This window comes from Sinocyclocheilus rhinocerous, unplaced genomic scaffold, assembly GCF_001515625.1.
Source record: "Sinocyclocheilus rhinocerous isolate Xijiao unplaced genomic scaffold, SAMN03320098_v1.1 scaffold153, whole genome shotgun sequence".
Classification (NCBI taxonomy): domain Eukaryota; kingdom Metazoa; phylum Chordata; class Actinopteri; order Cypriniformes; family Cyprinidae; genus Sinocyclocheilus; species Sinocyclocheilus rhinocerous.
This window is the reverse complement of record NW_015660878.1, coordinates 1,945,298-1,971,783: the sequence shown is the minus strand read 5'-3', so window position 1 is coordinate 1,971,783 and position 26,486 is coordinate 1,945,298. Positions and strand designations below refer to the sequence as shown.

The 26,486-nt window shown below is 35.3% G+C and overlaps 1 protein-coding gene and 1 long non-coding RNA gene across 4 annotated transcripts in view; one reads left to right on the top strand and one right to left on the bottom strand.

Annotated features, from left to right (window-relative positions):
- The window catches only part of LOC107725580 (ATP-binding cassette sub-family C member 9-like), a 40,276-nt gene extending 15,397 nt beyond the window's left edge, over positions 1-24,879 (bottom strand). For 2 of the 3 annotated variants that reach the window (XM_016534886.1, XM_016534887.1), the window contains exons 1-28: positions 24,808-24,879; positions 23,082-23,265; positions 20,758-20,919; positions 19,539-19,680; positions 19,327-19,448; positions 18,914-19,080; positions 18,205-18,447; positions 17,884-18,072; positions 16,407-16,577; positions 14,699-14,854; positions 14,477-14,611; positions 14,231-14,393; positions 13,997-14,037; positions 13,774-13,916; positions 13,565-13,679; positions 10,909-11,010; positions 8,976-9,048; positions 7,837-7,942; positions 6,161-6,199; positions 5,047-5,148; positions 3,320-3,404; positions 3,072-3,152; positions 1,718-1,855; positions 1,424-1,549; positions 847-946; positions 483-760; positions 241-392; positions 87-156 (exon numbers count right to left, since the gene is read on the bottom strand). In XM_016534886.1, coding sequence (XP_016390372.1) covers positions 87-156; positions 241-392; positions 483-760; positions 847-946; positions 1,424-1,549; positions 1,718-1,855; positions 3,072-3,152; positions 3,320-3,404; positions 5,047-5,148; positions 6,161-6,199; positions 7,837-7,942; positions 8,976-9,048; positions 10,909-11,010; positions 13,565-13,679; positions 13,774-13,916; positions 13,997-14,037; positions 14,231-14,393; positions 14,477-14,611; positions 14,699-14,854; positions 16,407-16,577; positions 17,884-18,072; positions 18,205-18,447; positions 18,914-19,080; positions 19,327-19,448; positions 19,539-19,680; positions 20,758-20,905 — 3,387 coding nt within the window. In that variant the 5' untranslated portion in view covers positions 20,906-20,919; positions 23,082-23,265; positions 24,808-24,879. The remainder of the gene's footprint in view (positions 1-86; positions 157-240; positions 393-482; positions 761-846; positions 947-1,423; positions 1,550-1,717; positions 1,856-3,071; positions 3,153-3,319; positions 3,405-5,046; positions 5,149-6,160; positions 6,200-7,836; positions 7,943-8,975; positions 9,049-10,908; positions 11,011-13,564; positions 13,680-13,773; positions 13,917-13,996; positions 14,038-14,230; positions 14,394-14,476; positions 14,612-14,698; positions 14,855-16,406; positions 16,578-17,883; positions 18,073-18,204; positions 18,448-18,913; positions 19,081-19,326; positions 19,449-19,538; positions 19,681-20,757; positions 20,920-23,081; positions 23,266-24,807) is intronic. The other variant, XM_016534888.1, reaches the window with a different exon arrangement.
- Positions 18,373-24,886, top strand: LOC107725583 (uncharacterized). Its single transcript, XR_001638136.1, has 4 exons — positions 18,373-18,453; positions 18,578-18,738; positions 23,208-23,384; positions 24,812-24,886. It is a non-coding gene; the product is annotated as an uncharacterized LOC107725583 (long non-coding RNA).
- Positions 24,887-26,486: the final 1,600 nt, after the last annotated feature.

The following is a 26,486-nucleotide window of genomic DNA, read 5'->3' as shown; positions in this document are numbered from 1 at the left end:
GCTGCTCATCTCAGTGGGCTTAAAATGAAAGAGACGTACTTGACACTTGAATCGAACAGATCTCTTTCTGTCTGTCTTTCTCTCACCTGATCGATGATGTTGGTGTCCGCTGAGAAACGGTTCAGGATTTGTCCAAGCGGGGTGACATCAAAGAATCTAACGATGATATAAAAGGACGTTTTATAATGATGTTCCTGTCAATATCAGTCGATGACAGTAGGGTTCATAATGTGTAAGTACCTGATGGGAGCGTGAATGATCTTGTTGAGGAGGTTGTGATGGAGGTTTGTAGCTGCAGCCACTCCTAGAAACTCCACTGTTAAGGAAGTGATGAGACAAAGTGCTATCGCTGCTCCACACAGGATAATAAACACTGGCACATAGGAGCGATGCTGTAAAACACCCAAAAAGCTCAATTTCAGTATAACTAAAATGTATAATATGAAAGACATTTCAAAGAGGAAACAGCAGTGACATGTCACCTGAGCGATCTGTGTGTCATCATTCTGTGTGTAATTGGTTGCATTGAGAAACGGATCGGCGAGACTTTGGTTATGCGGGTTTGAGGACGTCCAAGCTGCGAGCCAATAGTCGATGGCCACCATAACCGAGTGCTTGGCCAGCTTGGACGACACCATCAGGAAGACCATGAGGAAGCCACCTGAGGAAAGGTAACGGCAGCACATCTTCCATTGGATCTTAGAACGTCGGCTGGTGGTGGTGGACATGTTGTCATCGTCATCCTCTTCCACCTCCTCCTCTGTGGAATAGAAAAAAAGGTGTCCAATATGTTTTTTCAAGTTAAAAAAAAGGAAATGCTGTTCTGAAATGCAGATTAACTACTACCTTCATCCTCATCGTCAATCTGGTTCTTCGCCTCTCTGGAATAGAACGCTCTCCTCAAAGTCTTCCTCTCCAGAGTGGTCTGACTCTCCATTTCAGTCTCCTAAAACAAAGAGTCAAAAACAGTTTTACATATGCTGCTTCAAATCTGTTTAGTGTTCATTTTTGACAATCTTTGTTTTAAGGCTGAAATACATTACACAACTTCTGCACGGATTTGCAGTTTGGACAAGTCAATGATAGTTGCCAAAATTCATAGCCAGTCTGTGGATTTTGGGCTGCTCGAGTTGACATATGATGGGCACAGATACTTGTTTAGCATCAGACTATGATTCTATCTAGTCAAATGATACAAAACGTGTTTTTATTATTTGTCATGCATCTCCTTGCAACAAGGCACATGTTTCTGCATGAGTTTGCAGTGTTCAGAATGACTTGAAATTCTGGTAGTATGTGATCCCCAGTCATTTAGTGTAAGATGTCCATTTTTTTCTCTGTAACCATTCACAAAGTCGGTAAGTGTATGATGCATAGTGTTTTAAAAACTGTATAGATGAGCTGGTTTTTAAAGCAGAAGGACCTTTTCAAGCTCCTGGTCTTGTCTGTTCATCAGGGTCTTCCAGTGCTCATAGAGTTCCACATCATGCGTCTGGATGTCCTTTAAGGTCCCCTCTCTCAGGACTGAACCGTCCTTCATGGCTATTATCTACCACACAGAGAAAGTAACACAAAGTCTAAAGTCATTTGTTTTTGATTATTTTCAAGTAATTGATCTTTTTTTATTAATCAAAACATCCTCTTTTTCAGAGTTTTACGAAGAACCAGCCTCAAAATGGTAAAGATCTTCAGTCAGCAAAGAAACCCCAGTAGTTACCCAGTCAGCATGGATGAGGTACTGCAGCTTATGAGTGACCAAGACCAATGTCCGTTTGTCATCCTGAAGGAACTTCAGTATCCCCTCCTGCATCAGATGATCACTGAGGTGGATGTCCAGAGCAGAGAACGGGTCATCCTAAAGGTAAGAAACCCCAAAACTAGGTTGACTCTACTTCAATATCTACTTATCATCAAAAGTACTTAAACTTTAAAAAGAAAGAAAGAAACTTAAATTTCAATAAAGTCAAACTGATCAAGACTTATCTAGAAATGTAGGAACCTGTGTTAAATTAGCTTTGCTTAATGTTTGCTTCATTACACTCTTAAAAATGAAGGTTCCAAAAGGGGATTTTCACAGAGATGCCATAAAAGATCAATTTTGGCTTCCCCAAAGAACCTTTCAGTGGTTCTTAAAAGAACCATTTTTTTCTTAGCGTAAAGGCCCGTTCACACCAAGGACGATAACTATAAAGATAACGATAAAGATATAGTTCTAAAAATCGTTCTCAATATTAAAGAATAGCAGAGTCCACACCACAACTATAACAATAAAGGCTCTGAGAAACAACATCGTTGGAATCACTTTCAGAATGATTTTTTCCAGCTGATGAACGATACAAACATTGACATCCAATCAGAATCATTCCTGCTATAATGACCTCGAGAATTTAAAGCGGCAGATGTGCATGCGCCTAGAATAAACAGATGATATCGTTTCGATATCTGGTGTGGAGGCTAATATCGTTATCTTTATAGTTATCATTATAGTTATCGTTCTTGGTGTGAATGGGGCATAAAGTACATCTAAAGAATTATCTTTTTAACTATAAAGAACCTTTTCAAACCTTTTTTTGTGCAATGGATGTTAAAGGTTCTTCATGGAACCATAGATGCCAATAAAGAACCTTTATTTTTAAGAGTGTAAATACAAAAGAAATTACCCTTTCAATTCAGAAAACTGTTCAAATGCAGAGAGTAAGTATTTCAATAGAAATGCACTATAAATGTGCTTAAATCACTTCTCGACTGACTCGAAAAGACACCAAAACAACCCCGTTGACTTTCTAGGATGTGAGACATAACGTCAATCCAAGGAATGGAATGAGGTGAATTCATGATCCTATCCAGAAGGGTGTGTAGTTATGTACAGTAATCCAATAACAGCCCTTACAGATCATTGTGTTTTCTGCTATCACTACCACAATGTACCCTGTGCTATCATGTGTCAGTTCAGAAATCTCCTCTGGGAAGACTGTGGCCATTCATAATACTGGTATATCACTTCTAGAGGGTGGAGGTAAGAAACTATTATGAAGTTATCTGTGTTGGAAAAGTTGGTTCCTAGTTCCTACCAGGAAAACAATGTTGGTGTTTTGATATAGAGCTCTGGCCACACAGATCCGTTGTCGCTGACCACCACTGAGGTTAATACCCTGCAGAATTTCCAACACACAAACACCAATTAAACACTTTTAAATCTGATGACATAACGTCAAAGTCATGGTAGTCTCAATAACAGCTCTTGATTTGATTAGTATCACAGCAGCTGAGGTCAGAGAGCTGGTCTCAAGCCCAGACACAGTGCACAGTCCTGTCTTACCCGTTCTCCGATTTCAGTCTGGTCTCCAAAAGGAAGGAGGTCGATATCTGGTTGAAGCGAGCAGGCATCAATCACCGCTTTGTATCTGTCCGACAGATTCAGAGTTCAAAAACATAAGAATGTTTTCTCAAAAACATAAGGATAGGAATCTTGAAAATGAGCTCTCGAGGGAGCGAAAATCATCAATGTCATGAGCCGGAGTTTCCACAGCGAGTTTTATTATAGTTGAGATCTAGCTTTGAACGCTGTAAAAAAAAATTGACCCACTAAACTTGGAAACGTCAGTGTAAGTGTTGACTGATTTAAAATCAAAGTTCACAACACTTTTTTGGCCTTAAAGTCAATGTAATCTCCAGTCATAATCAATTTTATTTCCACAATATGACACATTTCAAGTAAAAAGGGACATTCAATGAGTAAAAAAATAGGAATAGGCCTTCATTTTATCTATTGAGAATTGATTGGTTGCTAAAAAGTGAGCATTCAGTAACAGAATGCTAAAAAAGTTATAAAACATTAAAACTATGCAGAAAGGTTAAGAGAATGTAAGCTGAACGTTGTGTCATGCACAACCTAAAACATATGTTCTACTTCAAAACAACATTACCTCATATGAGCTAAGTGGCATAATTTCAAGTTATTATTTTGATTAAAGATACAATGTCAATTTTTTTAAAGAAAAAATGTGCATAATGCAGGAACATGCTTTATAAAACTGAATAATGTCAGGTTTGATATTATGTCGACTTTATGATGAACAAATTCAAGTTACAAAATAAAATTAATATAATGGCTCTGAAGTACTACGTTTCCGTGTATGTTTCTGAGTAAAAAGAGAAGAAAAAAAAATTAAGAATAGGATTTGATTTCATCCATTTTATTCAAAACAGTTAACATAACATTAGAACATAATTGCAGAAAGTTTAAGGAAATGACTGACACAAACAAGAAAAACTAATATCCCACACAGCCTAAATGATGTCATTTCAACAAAATTGCAAGTTATTATTTTGATTATTGATTACGAGGACAATTTTGGGGGTAACAATTTTGAAAAAAATGTGCACCAGTGAATATGCATACAGTAAATATGCATTAAAGGGATAGTTCACCCCAAAATGTAATCAGCGTTGTTTACGTTCAGCATGCGCACGTTTTCTCCTGAACGTAAACAACGCTGATTACATTGATTACGTTCTGGGGAAAGCATGCACATGCGTCATGGTACTCTCCAAAATGGAGGAAGACGGTAACTCGGGGAGAAGAATTGTTAAATAAATTGTGTTATTTTTGTTTTCTTTGCGCACAAAAAGTATTCTCGTAGCTTCGCAAAATTTAAGTTGAGCCACTGATGTCACATGGTCTGTTTTACCGATGTCCTTGCTATGTTTCCGGGACTGGGAACATTGCAATTGCGTTGCTGTATATGCAGGGTCAGAGAGCTCTCAGATTTCATCAAAAATACCTTAATTTGTGTTCTGAAGCGTTCATCTTACGTCTTACGTATTTGGAACGACATGAGGGTGAGTAATTAATGACAGAATTTTCATTTTTGGGTGAACTAGCCCTTTAAGGAATTATGCCTTAAGAAAGTAAATCGGGTCAATTTTGACTTGTCGACAGATGACGGAAATGACATATAATTATGACAAATTAAATAGATAAACAAAGATGTTCTAAAATAATAGCATTTTCTAAAGTGAAGTTGGAGATCTTTTTAACCTCACCTCTGTTTATTGAAAGGACTTCCAAACGTGATGTTTTCCTCTACAGTGGCGTTCAGCAGCCATGACTTCTGCGCTGCATAGGCCACAGAGTACCTGTTTTTACTGAGCCATGACAGGATGAGAAACAGAGAAAGAAGGAAACAACTGATAACCTGGAAATGTGGAAAAACACACTCAGCTTGCCATCACAGCAAACACTAATGGTTCTGATATGAAATGAAGGGAAGAAAAACCTTTTTAATGATTAGATTAAAACTACAGATTAAAGAAATGCAGGGAGCCCTCACTGTGAGAGCTGATGTGTGTGTTTACGACATTTTCTCCTGCCCTTTCATGAAAGTAAGTCATTTCTAGGTTAAATTCTGCAAAAAATGTAACTCTTTCAATGATGGCCCAATCAATGGCACGAGTTCCCAAAGCTGTTTGGTAACATTCATTTTTTGAAATTACACTCAGCAACCACTACAGGTGCTGAAATCGCACACAGATTTAATTGCTACAAAACCAAAAATAAATCTCTTGATATTGAGAATGGCCTTCTCTTGTTAGACAAAACAGATCTGTTTTGCTTTCCACTGAAGGGGTCTGGCTGTAACTAAACCAAATATTGTTCGAAATCAATATCCGTACAAGAAAACTCCAGTGTGTCCAAGAGAGGTGAAGACTCCCGGCATTTTCACACACTTTGCACTGCACATCTCACATAAACAAACAAAAACACCCATTATATTGAAGCCACATAAATGTAAAGGGATAAATGTATTGGTAAATGAATGCATGTGGGGGTGATGGCACATCTGCTGAAAGGGTTCGCAAACTTGTACCTCCGTTCTTCATGAGACAGGCCTGTATCTTGCCCGCTGCAAGTCAGGTACATTAGAAGACGTTATCGGCCAGAACAGCACAGTAATATCTCTAAACGCTTCTAGTTAGCTGATAGAAAGTGAATAACCTTGCTGGAATCATAATAGGCAATCTAAATTTAAACTTGACTAGCTAAAATCCATTTTTGGCCATTCGCTACATGTTACAAAATGTCCACAGTGTTGGTTTATAGAGGTCACTGTGTGGCTGTGTAGCATATGTAAGCATGTGAAGACCCCCGGTGAAATACCTTATGCTCCCATCGAAGAGTATCTCATAATCAGGCAGCCTGATTGAGCACACCATTCGGGACGAGGACACAGAGAAACACACAACCACACACACACACACACACGTGACCAGAGTTAGTGAGTGCTTCAGGATGTGTGCCGTTCTGTAAGAACACTGGCATACTCTCCTTGTGAGGTGAAGAGTGATAATTTGAGATATAACTGTGCTCCAGATACTGGTTTAGTAATGTATAAGCATTATATTTTAGCTGGAGAGTAATGTCATTGTCATTAGAGAACTTGAAACTGGAAAACGCAGACCAACATTCATTGCACTGTTCGCAAAGACAGTACTGCCAGAACTGAGACTGAATTTGTATCAAAACATAATTTAATGAAATATTACAAATGGTCTAAAATTAGTTTTCCTCATTAATTACAATTACAGTTGCCCCGCAAAGTATTTGGACAGTCAGTGGTTTCTGTCAATACAATGAAAATCAATGGGGACCAAAGCTACACTGGGCCGCTTTCATTGTATGTACAACATTTTTAAAAATACAATGAAAAAGTTTGATATGGGATTTAATTTAAAACAATTTTCGCTTAGAAACTGCTAATAAATTTCACAAATAATTAGAAAAAAAGTGAAATTTTAAAGTAGAAAGAGTTTAAAGTTCTCTTTAAGGCACATTTAAAAATGTATGAATGCAATTGCATTAGATAATAAAGTATTAAAGTAAACCAGCACAAACACATTTCAAATATTTTGAGGACAAAACAAGGGCAACAAACTTAAGTATTTAAACAAGATATTTCCTCTGGTATTTCTGCTGTAATCATGACAACGCCTATTGTTTTCAAATTTGTTATTAACAGAAACCAAGAGTGTTTACATATTATATTAAATTAATAAACCAAAGGTCCAAGATTCTGATTCTGTATTTTCTATATGCATTTTCTGTCAATAGTAAAATAGATTTCACAATAAATTTAAGTTTACATTCTGATATTTTTGTATGTGTGTTTTAGCATTTTAATTAAACATTAATGCAACTAACATTTTTAAATGTGACTTAAGAAAATACTGTTTTGGAGCCTGTATATACATTTTTAAAGACTTAGACTTTCTATAATTGATGAATTATAGAAACCATGTAGATCTGCTTGGCTTTGCTTCCAAATGCTAATCAGAGACCATCTCCAGCAGGGAGATGGAGAGATTCACAGAAAGAAAAGCATTTCCCTTGTGTGCTGATAACACAGATGACAGAATGACATGTGGGAGAAAAGGACAGAAGAAATCAGAGAGCAGTGTAAAGAATAATGAATGGAGTACGACACACACATACACACGCACACACACAAGGAGTAAGACGGCCCTCACACACATCTGTGTATGCACACGGTGGTACATACATCATAATAATAGCGGATGCATTGGACAGTGGGCTATTTATGTGCATGTGTGTTTGTACAGATGAAGACTTTGATTAGCATCTGATGGATCTGGCATGCAGCTGTACTCCCCTGTTTTCTGCTACATTAATGCAAACATTCAACTGCTTTAGGGGGCAAGAGACAACAGGGGGGAGTTTTGGTCCCTTTGAGTTTTAATACAAATCACAAGCTCCATAAATGTTCATAAACATCACAATATTTTTGACAGTAACGATGCAAATGTGTAAATTCTCACTTGCTCCAGTAGACTTTCCCACTGATTGTCTGCATTTCACCCAGCATGGCCAATAACAGGGATGATTTCCCACAACCCACCTGGCCCACAATCATGGTCAGCTGACCTGAAGAGGGAAACAAGGTGAAGGTTAATCACAGTTTTATATATGAACAGGTTTTGCCCCTACGGACAGCTTTTATTGATGTTCAATGTCAGCGGTAGATTGCCCATCTGTTTAGTTGGCAACAGCTAGTTAGTGCTCAGCTCACTAATTTAATGAGGCTGTCAAACCACTAAACCAGAACAGTAAACCTGAGCCAACACAATAACTATTATGAATTCATATTTTCAGCCTTTTGATTTATTTTTATTTGATTTATTTTTTTTAACAACAACTTGCCGATAAAAATTAACCATTTATATTACATTACATTACATATATATGATGATCCCCTTCATGTATTGTAGATGAACAAGAAAGTGATAATATATCTATATTTAATATATTTAATAATATATAACTATAATTAATATAACTCTATTAAACTTTAAGTATGACAGATAAAAAACTTTAAGCATTATTGACAAATAAATAAATAAATAAATAAAAAAGAACTCTTGGTATCTAAGGTTATTTATTTATTGTAAACAAACAAACTAGAATCCTTGGTATATATAGTTATTTATTTTAGTTACAGATTATTTATAATAAATAATTCATTAAATAAATACATAAATAAATAAACAATTAACAAGGACTCTTGGTATCTAAGAGTATTTATGTATTAATTTACGATATTTATATATTATTTATTATAATTGAATAAATAGCAAGCTGTCTTCATCTAAGAGTATTTATTATATATTATAGAAACATTATTATATAATACTTATTATTATAAATAATAAATAATATAATTTATAATAAAATAATAACAAAGACTATTGTGTTTAAGAGTATTTATGTATGTATGTGTGTGTGTGTGTGTGTGTGTGTGTATTTAGTAATTATATTTATTTATTGTTTATTATAAATAAATAACAAGTACTCTTGATATCTAAGAGTATTTATTTATTATATTTAATTAATTTACAAAAATAAATAAATAAGAAGTCATTGATTGTCTGAGAGAAAATTAGTAGTAAGCAGTGTGTACCTGTAGGGATTCGGATGTTGATGTCTGTCAGCGTCGACAAGTTGCTTCCCCATGTGAAGAAGCCATCATTCACCTGAATGACCCATTCACCAATACATACAAAAACCATAGGGTTTAGAATGATGGAAACAAACCAGCACAGAGCAGAATGCACGTGATATGATCTTTTCATCTTTGCTCGTACAAGCTGCTTCTGTCACGCTTACATATTCCGGATGTGTTCTGAATTCTATTTTCTAGATGTTTATTTACAATAATGATAATACTCCCATCCATCAGAGCAGTACAGTAGGCCAGAACAGAGTACTGGGAAAAGGGAGAACGCTGAACAATCAAAAACATCTGTGAGAACAAGAGAGCAGGGAGAGAGGGTAAAATGGGAGTAATGGGTGAGAATGACTGAAGTGAAGGAGTGTAAATGTCAGAGTAGAATAGGCCATATTCATAACAAAGTGAGCGGATGTCACTGTGGGAGAGTCCATGAGGACGTGTGTTTATGTGTTCAGCCACTAAACTCATTAGATGAAAGACTTTTGTTTTCCAGAACCAGTTGCATATATAATATAATATAATATGCAATATATGCATCAGAACAACTTTTTAGACTTTTAGTTGTCATAACAGACGCCATGCATAAACATCAACATTTATTTTATTTGATTTTGTTTTAAGTGCAGTTACTAAGGTGAGGTTAGTGAACACTATAAGAATTCTTTTTCAGTCCATTCTCTGTCCATTCTTTGTTTGGTCCCACTTTATATTAGGTGGCCTTAACTACTATGTACTTAGATCAAAAAATACGCATAATGTACTTGCTGTGTTCAAATTTTATTGCAAAACACTTTTGCTGCTATTGAGGTGACGTGACATGACGTGACATGTGGCCAAGTATGGTTACCCATAAACCCATGTAACCCATGTAAACGGAGCAGTGGGCAGCCATTTATGCTGCGGCGCCCGGGGAGCAGTTGGGGGTTCGGTGCCTCGCTCAAGGGCGCCTGCGCCTCAGTCGTGGTATTGAAGGTGGAAGAGAGCACTGTACATTCACTCCCCCCACCTACAATCCCTGCCGGTACGAGACTCGAACTCGCAACCTTTGGGTTACGAGTCCAACTCTCTAACCATTAGGCCACGACTTCCCCGGTGGGTAGGTATGGGTAGGTTTAAAGGTGGGTTAGGTGTAAGGGATGGGTCAACAGTGTAATTATAAATATACAGAAATTAATCACAGATGTAATTACATGCAGGTATTTTAAAGATAGAAGTACAATGTAAAAACATGTATGTACACAATAAGTACACTGTACCAAATGATTAATTTAAATGTAAGTACATAGTAGTTAAGGCCACCTAATATAAAGTGGGACCCTTTTTTTAAGTTACAGAAAGAATCATTAATGGAATCATTGAGGAATGTGAATCATTAAGCCGAATCAGAATCATTGTACATTATTTACGATTCCCACCCCTAGTCTAGAGGGATGGCGAAGGAAGTGGACCCTCGGGGGACCGAGATGCAGAGGCGAAACCAAAAAAATAAACACATAAATTAATGTCCTTCTGATTTTTAGTCCCAGTTTTTCTTCTCGTGAGAATCCCAAACTGCACTCGGAGGGAAGCTGAACCCAAACCACCATGTCTGAGAAACTATCACAAACCCCATATGGTGAGTTTTAAAAAAGCTAAGAAAGGAATGAACATGCTCAAAAAAAAAAACAAGAAAAAAAAACATCTGTGTGTGTTAAGAAATAGGCTTCGAACACTTCTTCCAGCACAGTAGGATTAAAACAACCTATTAGCCGTGACTTAAAGGTTATTGGCATCTGGATGAGAACATGCAGATCCTGAGTTGTCTTAATGATCTTTAGCACATGCTCTGTGAGCGAGAAATGCCTGAGAATCAGTGTCTCTGCTGAGGATAGTGACGTCTGACCTGTACGGCGACATCTTCGGTCTCTGTGGGCCGCAGCTGCCTGCGCATGGGCTGCTCGTAGTTATCCATACGATAACGGCCCTTCCTGTTGATAGCCTTCGTCTAAAATGATAAAGACAAACGGAGAGATTAAGAGACAATTAAAAGAAATAATTCATCTAAAAATGCTGTTTTTGATCATCCTTTTAGGAGTCCAGATCACTACAAACTGTCACTGTATGGAAAAGATTCTTCCAATATTTGTGACATGCCATATCATTTTGAATCAAAAAGGGCAGTTTGAGGATAAACATGATTAAAAGAAAAGAAAAAAAAAAGTTTTATGTTTTATCTTTAATAAAACAAGGTATCAACTTTGAAATGGTGAATTTTATTATAATATTCAAACAATAAATGTCATTTTAATGCTTTAATATGGTGTGACAGATTACCAGAAAATGTATCACTATAATAAAGCATATATGTAAATATATTGTTAATTACGTAAAATATGCACTGTGATATAAATAATTAATTAAATAATAATTATATATTGATATTCTTTTTATATTTAATATATGTATAATATTTAATAATTTAATATTTAATATGTGGTGTGACATTGCCAGAAATTTATATAGCTATAATAAAAAATCATAAAAATGTGATTTGTAAATATATGCACTAAATTGTAAATAATTAATAATTAATTATTATATTTTCTTTTTATAATATTTAATATTTGTATAATATTTAAAACTTATATTGCTATAATAAAGCATATTTCTAAAATTGCAAATATATCGTTAAATATATGCACTGTAATATAAATTAATATAATAAATTATTAATTAATATATTTTCTTTTTTAGAGTGTTTAATAATACTTGTACTTAACCTATTATTTATGTCTTACATGTAAACTTGAATAATTCTCCTAATTCTGTCCAGAAAAAAAAATCCTAAAAAAAATTGCTTGGAATCTTTTCCAATTTCTTCAAAAATAATATTTTTATCAATTTAAATTATTATATCATGAGGATGGGTTGGAGTAGAAACGTAATAAATAAATAATAAGAAAGCATAAAACTCAAAATGTGTTTTCTATGTCAAAACGACTCAAAAAGATGAAGCATCTCACATTTCTACTTAGCACATGGGTTTTAAAAAACATAATGACAGAATTCTGGATCAGCAAACACCACATGACACTCAAAAGCTGCTGTCAGGTCCTAAAACAAGGAACATGAGTTCCCGCTTGCATCTAGCCAAGCGATTTTCCCAGCTTAACACTATTTCCTCTCCTGGAACCCCCTTTTTCCTGTCACAGTATACATTTCCATCCTTAACCTCACTTTCTCGTTCCCTCCCTTTCCTCACCCTTTGCTCCAGCTCTGCTCCTCTCTGGGGATGCGTAGTTTTAGTCCTGTCATATATTTGTCCCTCAGTCAGAGAACAGCTGAGGGCCCCTGCACTGACCAGAGAGAGGAGCTTCTCTTTAACACGTTTATGAGATCTCAGCGATGCTGGCTCAGGAATGACCAGCTCACGTTTCTGCCCCCTAAACGTGGGATAGTTGTCTCTAGAGACATGACCGTGTGGAGTCTCATGTTTGCTGTTATTGGAGGTCATGTAGAGTGTTATGACGTCAAGTTTATCTCAGTTAGAATCCCTGAGACACTTCACAGACACAAATACAAGAGTTTTGAAAATATTTAATGCCGCAATTGACTTGAGTTGCTAAATATAACTGTTTAAATTATGTAATTAAATGTCAAAAATGTTATTCAATTGTCTGGCTTGTTGAGGGGAATTTTACTATTACCTTTTTTGATTTTAACACAGCAGAAAATAAAATGTGTGGAAAAAATTCCCACAAAAAAAGTTAGCAACCTGCTAAAAAACACTAAAAACCCTTCTACAGTTTCGCATGGGCATTCAGCCCTCACATTTTCCTCAAAAAATGTAAACATTTGTAAATTCAATTAATGGTCACTTATTTAATATGTTCTCAGTGTTTTTTTTTAACTGAATTTCCAGTGAGATAATATATAAACTTTAATTTGTTAATAATATTAATTTGTTTCTCTTGTTCAGTTACAGGGCAAGAAAAGTCCCAGTTAATCAACATATAATATTTCTCCCCTAAAACTGATCCAAGAACATTCCATCCATTTTTAAACTTCATAAAAAGCTGCTCTGATGCCAAATATATCACGGAATGCTTTTTTAAAAAAAAACTAAAGAATATAAAAATGAGATTATCACATGGCATCCCAACTAGTTTAGGTGTCCAACATCACCCAAATTGACTATATCAGCAACAGTTCCTGTAAAAGCAGCTCTGCTGAACGTTAAGGCTTGGAATAGTATTGAGAAATGTCTTAAGGTGCAGTCACATAGTGAAATTTTGTGGGCATAATAGGTCCATTGTCAATATTGTAGCAATAAAGCAAGTTGCTTTCAAACCAAGCAGCTTTTTGTTGGTCAACACAGCGAATTTGCGTAACCAACTTGAACCTGTTGTGAAATCTGTGTGGAAACCTTTCACCCTCACGCGAAATTCCCAATTTTGTCGATTCCTGTTGAAATGACTGGATTTCGCCCACGAAAATTCACCAAGCGACTGTAAATGTGACCACACATTTAAGATGCAAATTCGTGTGTGAGCACTCACATCCCCATGGTATTTGTATTTCTTGCCGACCTCTAGAGACATGTACATTTCTCCGTTTCTCCAGCTGTCATCTCCAATCTCATCACTTTGCAGGAACTCGCTGAGCTTCTGTACACTGCAGACATCAACCAGATGATCAGATCCTTCCAGGAAAGGCAATTTTATGAAGTAATGTTGGATCTGATTACTTGTTTGGTTAAGCGACATACCTGACAAGGGCCTTGACGGCAAACCTGACCACCGTGGATAACAGGAAGAGTGGAGTGACCAGGATGTGGAATAGAGCCAAAGAGGCAAACGCCTTGGCTGGACTGAGCCTGACCTCTTCAATATAGGCATGTGTGACAAAGGTCTACAAGAACAAGAAGAGTACTATGGTCTACATGGTGGATAAAATACAAGTAATTAAAACTCTCATGATGCATCTCTTACCGCCAACACTGCAGCAATGGGGATGGCGGCATTCATAAATACTGTGGAGATAAAAAGAGCCAGCAGTTATTTTCAAAAAGATGCGAAAACGTAACAAACTATTAGCTATTAGAACCAAACAGCCCTGATTCTGAAAGTTTAACAAATGAGAATGTATTGAGGGCGGAGCAATTGTAAGGGGAGGGGTTTATGTATGTGGGTGGGGCATATGATGGAGGGAGGAGCCTCTCATACTGGACATTGATGTGTAGAGGGCAAAAGTCTTGAGACTGGTGAGCTCTTTTCCTCTGGTTTCTTCTACACGGTCACAGAAGATGTTCTCCCATGCATAGAGCTTCAGCAGCTTTATTCCTTTTAGGATCTCTGTAGTCTTTTTAAGGCGGTCTGTTGAGTAGTCCTGAGAAAATATTTAGAAGTCACAAACATGAACTTGGTGGTGTTGACAGCATGCACATGCACAAAGGTGTAAGTAAAGCTCACCAGCGTGCTCTTCTGTGTGTCTGCCAACTTGGTAGCGATGAGGTACTGAACCGGGGCCAGCAGCAAAATGACGCCGGCCCCTATCAACGCGCTGTCACCCAACAAATAATACAGCAGGATCACTCCCATAATGATCTATGAACAGAAATAAGTTATGTTTTGCTTAGGGACACAACTGATTTAGTGCTTTCACAAATGCAGGAGTGTTTTGCTATGATATACCTGAACTGGCATGGCCCACAGGTTGGGGCATAAGAAGAGAAACCACATGAGCTGATTGGTTTCTATGGCAACGAGATTGTTGATCTGGCCGAGGGTCATCTCTCCCATGGACATGTTTGAAGTGGAGAGACGCAGAATTTTATTGTAGATCATTGCCTAACGGATGAGAACCAACACATGAATAGCAAAAAACACTTTAATGCTAACTTTGATTTTAGGTCTTGTATACAGCAGAAAAGAAGACGAGACTAAACTAGAATACAGTGCAATATGACATATCGGATAACAGAACAGACTGAATAGAATATATAGTCATCACTGTTATTGTGGTAATATTTATATAACATTATAATATTTCCCAATATTTTGAAGTAATTTTAATATAATTAGATAATTAACTAATTATTTTTATATTTCTTTTAAAATTTAATTTTAGTAATTTTGTCATTTTTATTACTTTTTGTTTTAATTAAATATTTAAATTTAGCTTTATTTAATGTTAGTTTTAGTCATTTTAGTTGAATGTTTTTCTGCTGATAGTTATACTCTTTTCCTCTTCATTTCAATTAACAAAAACATTTAATACTTTTAGTATCAGGTTACAATAACAACACTGACAAAACAACAGAACAGAACAGAATAGAATAGAATAGAATAGAATAGAATAGAAAAAAACAGATAATAACAGAACACAGACCCAAACAGAACAAAGCATAAATGAATTGCACAGAATTGAACAGAACTGAGTAGAAAGAATAAAACAGACCAAATAGAATGAGACAAAAGAGTAAAAAAAGAACAGGAGAAAGAATAGAATAGAATAGAATAGAATAGGACAAAACAGATAATAACAGATCAGACCCAAATAGAATAGATTAACATAAAAACACAATTGAAATGAACAATAGAATAGAATATAACAAATAGAATAGAATTCAACAGAACAGATTAGAAAGAATAAAATTCAGAATATGGGACAAAGTAGAGTAGACAAGAATAATGGGACAAAGTACAGTAGTATAGAATCAAGCAGGACAAATCAGAATGGAATAGAATAGAACAGAATAGAATAGGATTGGATAAAGCAGATAATAACAGAACAGACCCAAACAGAATAAATTAACATAATTAGAAAAATAATTTAAATTAACAATAGAATAGAACAGAATAAATGGAATAGAAGTCAATAGAACAGAGTAGATAAAATAAAACAGACAGAATATGGGACAAAGTAGAGTAGAAAAGAATGAAGGGACAAAGTACAGTAGTATAGAATCAAGCAGGACAAATCAGAATGGAATAGAATAGAACAGAATAGAATAGGATTGGATAAAGCAGATAATAACAGAACAGACCCAAACAGAATAAATTAACATAATTAGAAAAATAATTTAAATTAACAATAGAATAGAATAGAATACATAGAATATAATTCAATAGAACAGGGTAGAAATAATAAAACAGACAGAATATGGGCCAAAGTAGAGTAGAAAAGAATAATGGAACAAAGTACAGTAGTATAGAATCAAACAGGACAAAGCAGAATAGAATAGAGCAACTTCACTTTCCTACTAAGGTAAGAATTTGTCTAATATAATATTTTGTGTTGTACAATACAACTTGAAGTGTGTAGTGCAGACTGTTAAAATATAAATTTGTCTAATAATTCACTTCATGTTTGACTTCCAGTAAACTCTCTGAAACTTACAAGCAGCGCCCCGCGCAGGTTAATGCCGGTTTCTATTGTGACGTAGTAGGAGGCCTGCAGGAATGTTCGCTGCAGCACGAGTGCCAGGAACAGCAGAACCGCCAGAACAGACGTATTCTTCAGCAGCTCAGTGGAAGACATGAAGAACACCCCGAAAGTCATGTTCGCTGTCTGACAGGACATAAACAGAGTATGAACACACATAAAAACACTTTGCATTTCAGCCCTCACTGAGGTCATCCACAAGCATACACACACTCTAAAATAAAAAGAAGGAGTCATTTAAACAGAGTGTTGCTGGCAGCAATGTGTGTGTGAGAGGGAGTGCGATTTGAGTGGGGAATTTTCCATGTCACACAGATATGTACGTCTGTTCTGGCTTCATTTTGTCACACACATTTATACAGTGACATCAAAATGTATTTGGATTTATTTGAATTATAATACATTATAAAATAAATACACACACTGCCGTTCAAAAGTTTGGGATTGGAAAGATTATTATTATTTTTTTTTTTAACGTTCTTTTAGTTTTCTTATGCTCAACAGGGCAGAATTTATTTGATTAAAAATACAGTGAAATACTGTAATATTGTGAAATATAATTACAGTTTCAAATAAATGTTTTCTATTTTAATATATTTTATTACGTAATTTATTCCGGTGATGACAAAGCTGAATTTTCAGCAGCTGTTACTCCAGTCTCCAGTCCTGCAAGTTCACAATAATGGAATTTATTTTAATAGACATTTTTTTTTGTAACAATGTAAAAGTCTTTACTGTCATTTTTGATAAATTTAATGCATCCTCGCTAAATAAGTTTTTTTTTTTTTTTTAAGTAATACATATTGTTCAAAATGAAAACAAAAGGTATTTGCTAACACTTGGTTGCAGACGTGCTCATAGACACTATGACAAGATAAATGCAATAACATAATTCATTCAATCAGCTGAGTTTTATCACATCCTGAGTTTTCCACACTGAATCCATCCTTATCTAAACCTCATGAGTGTGTTTTTTCAAGCACACATGACATCATGGTCATCTGAGCAGGGAAAAAACACTGTGTGAAATCTAATAAATGCTGTCATCTCAAGGCGATGACATACGGTCCTCTCATTAATAGCACTGACGCCTCTGTGACATCACACAGGATGTGATAAATAGCAAGGCAAAACAGCAGATATCAGACAGTAGATCATTCTCTACAATATACTGTCACGTTGCACCAAGGAAAAATAAATATAGGTAATTAGTAGTATAACCAGCAGACCAATATCTGAAACAAATCATTTAATTGACAGCTATTTGATCAACATCCTAAATGATTTAATAAGGCACATTATGAATGGGTTCCAAAGTAAATGAGATAATATCAAAGTGCTGTGAGACAGTGACTGGATTGTGATATATTTCCATTACATAAGTTGTGTAGACAACCATATTCAACACTCTAAAATGAGATGAAACACACACCTTGTTTGTCCTGTCAATCTCTGTTGAATTATGCAGGTGTTCCACAATCCCAGAGATGCAGAGTGGCCCGGCAAAGCCCAGCAAGTCCGCCATGTACCGGAAAGTGCTGCTGAGGAGTATTGGCCCTCCAAATGCCCGGTACATGGACTTCCAGATGGATGGGGATTTCTCTGGGTCCTCTGTTTTCTGCTGTCAGAATTATACAAGCAAAGAGACACTGGTCAACTGACACTTCTCATTATTACAATGTCATCAAATATGAAAATGTTGTTCCTTTATATTATAATATTTGTTCTTAAACCTTTGATCTTCTGCACATACCCTCTGTTCGTCATAAGAGTCTTTCAGACGGATATAGTTAGTCAAAGCCCTCATTGCGATTGGCAGTTTGCCAATCTTCTTCAGCTCAATGGGTCTCTTGTGGGCTCCAATGATGAGTGGGTTCATCCACCAATATGTTGCCTTGGAGAGGAGGTTGACGAAGGGCTGGAGAAATCGCACGCCCAAGTCCTGCAAGTCTTCAGGGGGCTTGACCCTCTGGGGGTTCGCAAAGAACACATACTTCTGCAGGTAAGAGAAAAATAAAAGATACAGGTCATATGGTTTGTTAGTAGAATGTAATTACCCTACTGAACAAACTAGCACGTTGTGTTTTGGATGTTGGATTTTGTGTTTACTTTAACTACTTAAACAGCCTAACTACCTTGGACAACCAGAAAGAATATTGGTCAAGCAGTTTTGATGGTAAAAATCATGGCTATATGTCTATCAGGTAATCCAGCATCAAAACCAGCACAAACCAACCTGAACCAGAATGGAAATCCCTGCCAGTTCAAGCTGTTTTTTTTTCACCAGGTTAGTGACATATTAGTATTGTAAAACTGTCTACAATTAATGGATAAAAATTTGCCATAAAATAAAATATTACATTAGTGGTTCAAATTAGAGGCATATAGAAAAAAATGAATAGTAAAATAAAAAATAATGGGGAAAAAAAAAACTTTTGCCACATGACCCTAGTTCAACTCACCCTGACTCTGATAACGTTGATCTCGACAGCCATGAGCAGGCCGTACAGCACCACTAGCAAAGCTGTGATACAGAAACGGAGATATTGCACCCCCAAGCTCGCCTCTGCAAACTTCCATAACTTTATCATCTTGGTGATGAAAGCCAGAATCCAATAAATAAATAAGGCTGTGAAAGAATATTTCTGAGGTTAGCTCTCTTTCTCATACAGAATTACAAGGACAGAAGCTAACTAAAATATGAATCAACCATTACATGTTGCCAAGCAACACCCAGACTGAAAGTGTTTTATTTAAATTAGAGGACCGATACTAACTGTTATATAATGTAGGAGATGAAACAGCAACACTCAAAGTACATTTTATTATTAACAGCCAGCATCACATTTGCATAATGAAATGGACATTGACTTACCCAGCAGCAGTTTGGGGAAATTGGCGGTTTCTATATTGTGATAATATACGACTGATGTTGTGGCCGCTATAAAGCCCATCAGCGCTGGCAAGAAGAGGTGCAAGTGATTGGACTCCATCTGCCTACAATGATCCATTCAAACACAAAGACATAAACATAAATGCATAACGGTCATAAACACTCAAATATTTCGAATGTGTGTTGAAACCCACGTATTGGAGACGATTCCCTCGGCGATCTCGCACACATGCACAAACAGCAGTGTGAAGGTAAGGATCCAGCGCAGGTTGTGGCCAGGAAAGTGCAGCCAGGTGTTATGATGGATCTGCACCTTTGAGCTCTGGCTACCCCAGCCTGAGCACGAACACACACATATGTGTAATTATATTATTCCCTTGTGGTGCCTAATATAATATACAGTTAACATTTACTTTGTTAATCAGCATCCTGTATCTGTCCCCGCCTGTCTCGATTTTTCATTGTTTTCCTTTCTTTGGCTAATAGTGTAGTAATTCTGTTATGGGAAAAAAATTTTCATAATGAGACTGAATGAGGGATGGCACTGACACCATTGTGGCGTCAGAGAAAATGATTTTTTGAGAAGGATTTGAGTAAAGGCTCTTTGGGGAGCCAATACAGATAATGAATTGGCCCATTTAGTTCTGATACAGTGTCTAGGCCCCTCAGCTTTTGAAGGCATGATGTATGCCATAAACCAAACATGATGTATGCCATAAACCATTTAAGAACTGCCTTCCTTGAAAATTGGCTACATGTCACAGAAAGTTGAATTGGAATGACAAGAGCTAGAATTTACTGAGCTTTAATCCAAAGAATTTCACATATCACACAACAGGCATTCAATTTAAGGGTTCCACTTTGTAAGCTTTATGTTGTGTGGCTCCAAATAAATAAATGTATTAATTAATAATATAAGATAAATTAAAATAAAAAAATAAAACAAGAATTCTCGATATTTAATATAATGAATTATGAACAATTACAGTGAATATTGATTTTTTTTCTCATTCCATTTTTATTCTGCTTCCTTATATTTAAATTATAATGAAGAATTATAATGATCTGCTCTTTTAGCATTTAATTAATTAATTTAATTATTATATCTATATTTATAATTCATATAATTTATATTACATATAAATATATTTAATATATAAACATAACACATTTTTCTGAAATATATACATGCATGTGTGTGTATTTATATATACATAATAAATAAACACAGTGCACATACATAAATTATGTAAACGAAAACTTTTATTTTGTATGCGATTAATCGCGATTAATCGTTTCACAGCACTAATTAAAAGACAATCCGTATCAAATTCTAAATTGAACACAACTCTGTAACCAACTGCAGAATGTGAATGGTTGTTTAAGAGGGAAGAAGGACAAGGGCATTCATACCAATAAACAGGATGGGGAAGGTGATGAAGAGAAGAAATACATGTGGGACGAGGTTGAGGGCGTCCACGAAGCAGCCATTGTCCAGGACTCCTTTGTCCACACTGTAGGCATTACTACCTCTGTCGTTCCCACAGAAAGACAAGGCCATGTCACCTGACTGGGCTAAAGAAAAATGCATGTATGCTAGATTTGAATATATAGCATTCCGTACAGATAACTGTAATCTAAAAAATTATGTATTTAATGAAAAATCAAGTCTTCATTTACACTTAAACTGACTTAGATTTTCAGTCTGCAGCTTTGAGCCCAAACTGACAGCACTGAAAGCAGTATTCCTGTAATCATTATTGACTATGAGGTCCGACAAAGTGTTTGACTACATTGATCCTCTGCTGACAATCAGTGTAAGAGCAAGATTAGAATTTACTGAGCTTTAATCCAAAGAATTTCACATATCACACAACAGGCATTCAATTTAAGGGTTCCACTTTGTAAGCTTTATGTTGTGTGGCTCCAAATAAATAAATGTATTAATTAATAATATAAGATAAATTAAAATAAAAAAATAAAACAAGAATTCTCGATATTTAATATAATGAATTATGAACAATTACAGTGAATATTGATTTTTTTTCTCATTCCATTTTTATTCTGCTTCCTTATATTTAAATTATAATGAAGAATTATAATGATCTGCTCTTTTAGCATGGTAAATAAAATCAAATAAAAAATATAATAAAATAAAAATCTATTATATCATTAAAGACATAAAATAAAATAAATAAAATCTATCATATAATAAAAGGCATAAAATAAAATAATACAATTTATCATATCATCAAATAAGACTACATTGATCCTCTGCTGACAATCAGTGTAAGAGCAAGATTAACAAACCCTCTCTAGGGACACTGCCTGTACCTCTCAGCCAATTCATTTACCAGCAAAGTTTAATTTCTCATACAGGATAGCTGCATTATACAACATCACAACAGACAGTAATGTTTGCTTGGGCAGAATATACTCTGGTAGATTGAAGCTTGCATGCTATGTATCCTCAGGTGACCCATCAAAGTGTGTGTTTTACAGTGTTTTGTACATTATAAAATGTATAAATTACATTATAACAGTAATTATTAAAATATAATGTAAATATAATTATTTTTGACAAATATTTAAATTACATGGAGATTTCTGTATTATGGTTGTACCCATGGATATTTTAGTATAACTATTATTATGGTAATATGGTGAATTAGTTTTTATTTTTATATTTTCTGGTTTCATTTTAATTTTAGTCAAAGTTTTAGTAATTTTGCTGTGTTTTTGGAATTTGTATCAGTTTTTTTCAAAATGTCTACATAGTTATTTAATTAATTTTTATTTCAGTTTTAGTTATTTTAGTACATCAAGATGAAACTAAATGAAAATGAGAGATGTTGCTTTAGCAACTAGCTGAAATAAAATAAGTTTTTATATATATTTTATTGCATTTCAAGTAACAAAAATTTTTGATTTAGTTTTAGTTAGCTATAATAGCCCTGGTCATATCATCATGATATCACATAAAATAATTACTATATTGACAGACAATAAGTTTTGCATTTACATTTATGCATTTTGCAAAACTTGCAAAAACCTATAAAAAGTAAAGAAACGTTTTTAGTTAGAAATGCTTATATTAACAGCATATATGGCTGTGAAAACCTATTAATATTGAATAATTTATTCCGCAACCAAAGTGTCCGATAAAAAGGACTACCAGTAAAGTAAATAATGTTTGGCTGGTCACGTGATCACAACATGTCGGCCCTCATGAGGCAACCCTCCATGTAAAACAAAACAGCTTATATTAGGCTACTGATATGACTGGAGTCTTCATGTCATAATTTATTCAATTTACTTGGTGCAACTTTAAGATACTGCAGGACTTAAAAATCATGAATGGTCTTATTAATATTATTAACAAAAAATGTGCTACAGAAACCAAAGAATAAATGGCTGTGTATTGGTTGATGTGAAATGAAGTGAATTACAAAGTAAAGCCCATGACAAGTGCATTAAATAGACTACAGTACAATAGTCTCCTCATTCATACTCAATACTATTGTGTAAAACACTGCTGTTCATGATTATTATTATTATTATTATTATTATAGGATACCACCCACTCTGACAGCTATAGACAGCTAAATCCCTCCACATGCTCACTGACAGCCAGACGTTGTCTTTCTTCTACTTATGAGCTTTGTATAGCATGAATAGTAAATATAATAGTAAAACCCACAGTGACAGTCATAGATAATTATTAAATAAGAACTTACCAAAATAATTGCTCTGCTTTAGTAGCTTTTCATGCCCGTCGCTGGTGTTAGTGAGAGTAATTCACAGGGAATATTATTTTTAGCTGCAGTGTATCAGCTGCTCATGGTCTCTCTCTCTCTCTCTAGCTCTTGGATCGTATTTCCAAACTTGAACAGGAATGTTGGCATGAATGTACGGACCCTCCTGAGAAAATAGAGATCGACTGTGACACTGTGGCTGTGTCTCATAATCTTGTGAGCTGCCTGCCTACACAGCATTTTTGGCCATCATGGGTGTGTGTGATGCCCAAACAAGCAGTCTAGGTAAAGAAATTAGAAAACACAGAGTTGAATAGGATAGCAATGTTTCAATTAGTAATTGACTGATAAGTTAAGAAAAGTTATGCTATAATATAAATAATCAAAAAGATGTACACAAATTTAATTAAATTAACAAATACTCATTTTTTTTAATGTTCAGTATTTACCTAAAATTCAAATGATTCTGTGTAGATTTCATAAAGCAATTTATTTTAAATATCAGTAATATAAATTATATTTAGCAGAATTATATATATATTTTTTTTTGACATTTTAAAAATGTAAAAAAAGTAATTATTAATTAATTTATTTATTTATTACCATTCTGCATAATTTCTGAAAAAAATATTCAGAAATTATTAAGCGAGTTCAACATAATGTTCATAAACAGTTTACAAGCACATCCTGACTAAGTGCACCCTTTGCTCATCCAGTTTCCGGCAATGGTACCATTTACCATTTCTGTTTTCCCAGCATGCACTGAGGCATGAACGATTATGGCAGCATTTTTACTAGTTTGCCAGTTTGGTTTACATTTTTGTTCTTAATTTTGTCATCATGTTTTGTAGATTATTGTCTTGTGGATGTCAAGATGTGTTTATTGCTCTATTAAAATAATTTGTTAGTTAATTTTTACCCTTATCAGGTTTAGTACATGAGGTTTTGAGATCTGTGTGGCACTTCTAAATATAAATAAATTTATTTTATTTTAATATTATTATTTTATTTTATTTTAATATACATTTAATACTTCTAAATATATATATATTTTTGCCATAGGACTGTTATTGGTGAGTGTTTAAGCGTGTATTTTGCTCTCCATTTAGATTATTAAAAAAAGTGAGAGATACATAATAATGAACAGTCACAACATAAACAATTGGAACTATTACCATATACTGTAACTCTTTAAGATTATAGGCTACATCTTAATATTTCTAGAGTCACTTAATCTAAAGGTATTTGTTACAATTACAAAATTGTTATTGTTGAAATGACTCGATTTTAAGGAGCTTACTTGATGTTATAAACAGTTGCATTTAATTTTGCTTATGATTTGTTATCAATGCTACTCGTAAATACTGTATTTACAGTCAACTGTAATAGGTACACCAAGTCACATGATTGTTGCTTCTGTAAAACAATCTTACCTGACAAAGAAAAACAATGAAACCTCGATTTAACCTAGTTCTGGTCATTTATAAGTGACGTATCTCTACATGAGCACACTGAACCATGTCATTCACCTTATGACATTACAACCGCGCGTAAAATATAATTAAATGCACCATAATAATATCAACACGTTCAAAGCAGGCCATTGTAAATAAGATAAGGCAGTGAGTGAACGCCATTCAGAATCAACCTTTGGGATTTTAATGAATTAATTTAAGATGTAATGTGCCAAGACTGTGGACACACTCACCTAGATGTCTCCGGTTGTAGGTTTTGTCATCGATACTTGCAGTAAATACGCTACGACATCAGCGGTTTAGACAGTGAACGCGATGGTGTTGTATCTCCTTGTCCTTGCGTTATTGAAGAAAGCGCGCATCACTGCTTCAGCGTAGCGTTGCTATGGCGTCAGATATAAAGGAGGGATGCCCGTGCACGAGCGTGGCTGCTCCTGATGTAGGTCACATCAAGAATAACTGGATCATACTGAAGATTCACTGAGGTGCATAAAATTACTCACTAAAATAAAGAGGATTTACTAGCGGCTGGATAGATAAAAGAAAGAGAGAATGTGGGATGTGTTGTACATTACGCCGCATAAAGAACTGGAAGTCACGCATAATGATTTCATTCAGCAGGGGCTGTGTAGATGAAAGCTATAGCATGTGGGCTATAGGCACAAGACTCAGTGGCAATTAAAAAAATAAAAAAATAAAAAGGCTTTTACTCTTAGTTTACTGTGAGTGCTTTTATTTTCATGACCCTATACAAAATATTAACCCTGTCCGTTCATGCTGTCTCTGACCTTCAGTCAGAACTTTCATGGGAGTTGTAGTTTCTTTTTGTTCACGATTGTAGTTTTACTAAAAATGTTATATCTGTTTATCTATGTCTGTCTCTCTGTCCATCTATCTATCTATCTATCTATCTATCTATCTATCTATCTATCTATCTATCTATTTATCTATCTATCTCTGTCCATCATCTATCTATCTATCTATCTATCTATTGTTCTATCTATCTATCTATCTATCTATTGTTCTGTCTATCATTCTGTCTGTCTGTCTGTAAATCTCTCCATTAATATTTTTTTTAAACATCCATCCATCAAAAATCAAATAGCAACCTTAACTGATGTTTCTACTATCCCATCAATAAGGCTAAGAGACCCATTATTAATACCCAACCAGAAATGGTGTGCTAATTAAAAAAAATTAAAAACAGACATGCAAAGTAGCACATATTTTACAAATGTCATCCACACAGATGTATAAACACATTTGTTGGTAATTACACAATAGTTTGATCACAATAGTTGTTTTAATCTGTTACTTCTTTGTTTTGTAAGTGTTTAGCAATGCAAAATCAAAATCTTGGTCAATATAGGGAAACCCTGGTTGGCATGTGCAAAATGTCAAAGATCTTCAAAGCCACTGATTGACTGATGCTGGGACTTCATGGGAAGCAGCACTTTCACTCCAGAGGGACGGAGCTCAAAGGTCACAGATGGTTTGGAGGCTGAAGTGTGATGAGAACTGCTGTGTGGAGCATGTGTGTGTGTGTGTGTGTGTGTGTGTGTGACTGACTGAGGGAAGTAAGGGTGTGTGCGAGGTTGAGGAAGCGCTTGGGTTGAATGGGGATTATGGGAGTGTATTTGTCTGTGTGTGAGTGTGTGTGTGCAAACAGTCACATCCCCTGCGTTTCCCTAGGGACCAGAAGGGGGCAGCCCCGACCCAGCCTCTCCCCCATTAACCACAGGAAGTAGTACAGGAAGCAGCCCATGTGTGAGCCATCAAAGGCCCTGTGGTGACACCCAGAGCCTGGGACGAGGTGCTGTGGCTGGGGACAGAGGGATGCACTTGAAGCTAAAGGATTCTAGAGGCCAGGGGGTCAAACACAACCTCTTTGAAAAAGTTTCAGTTTCCCATA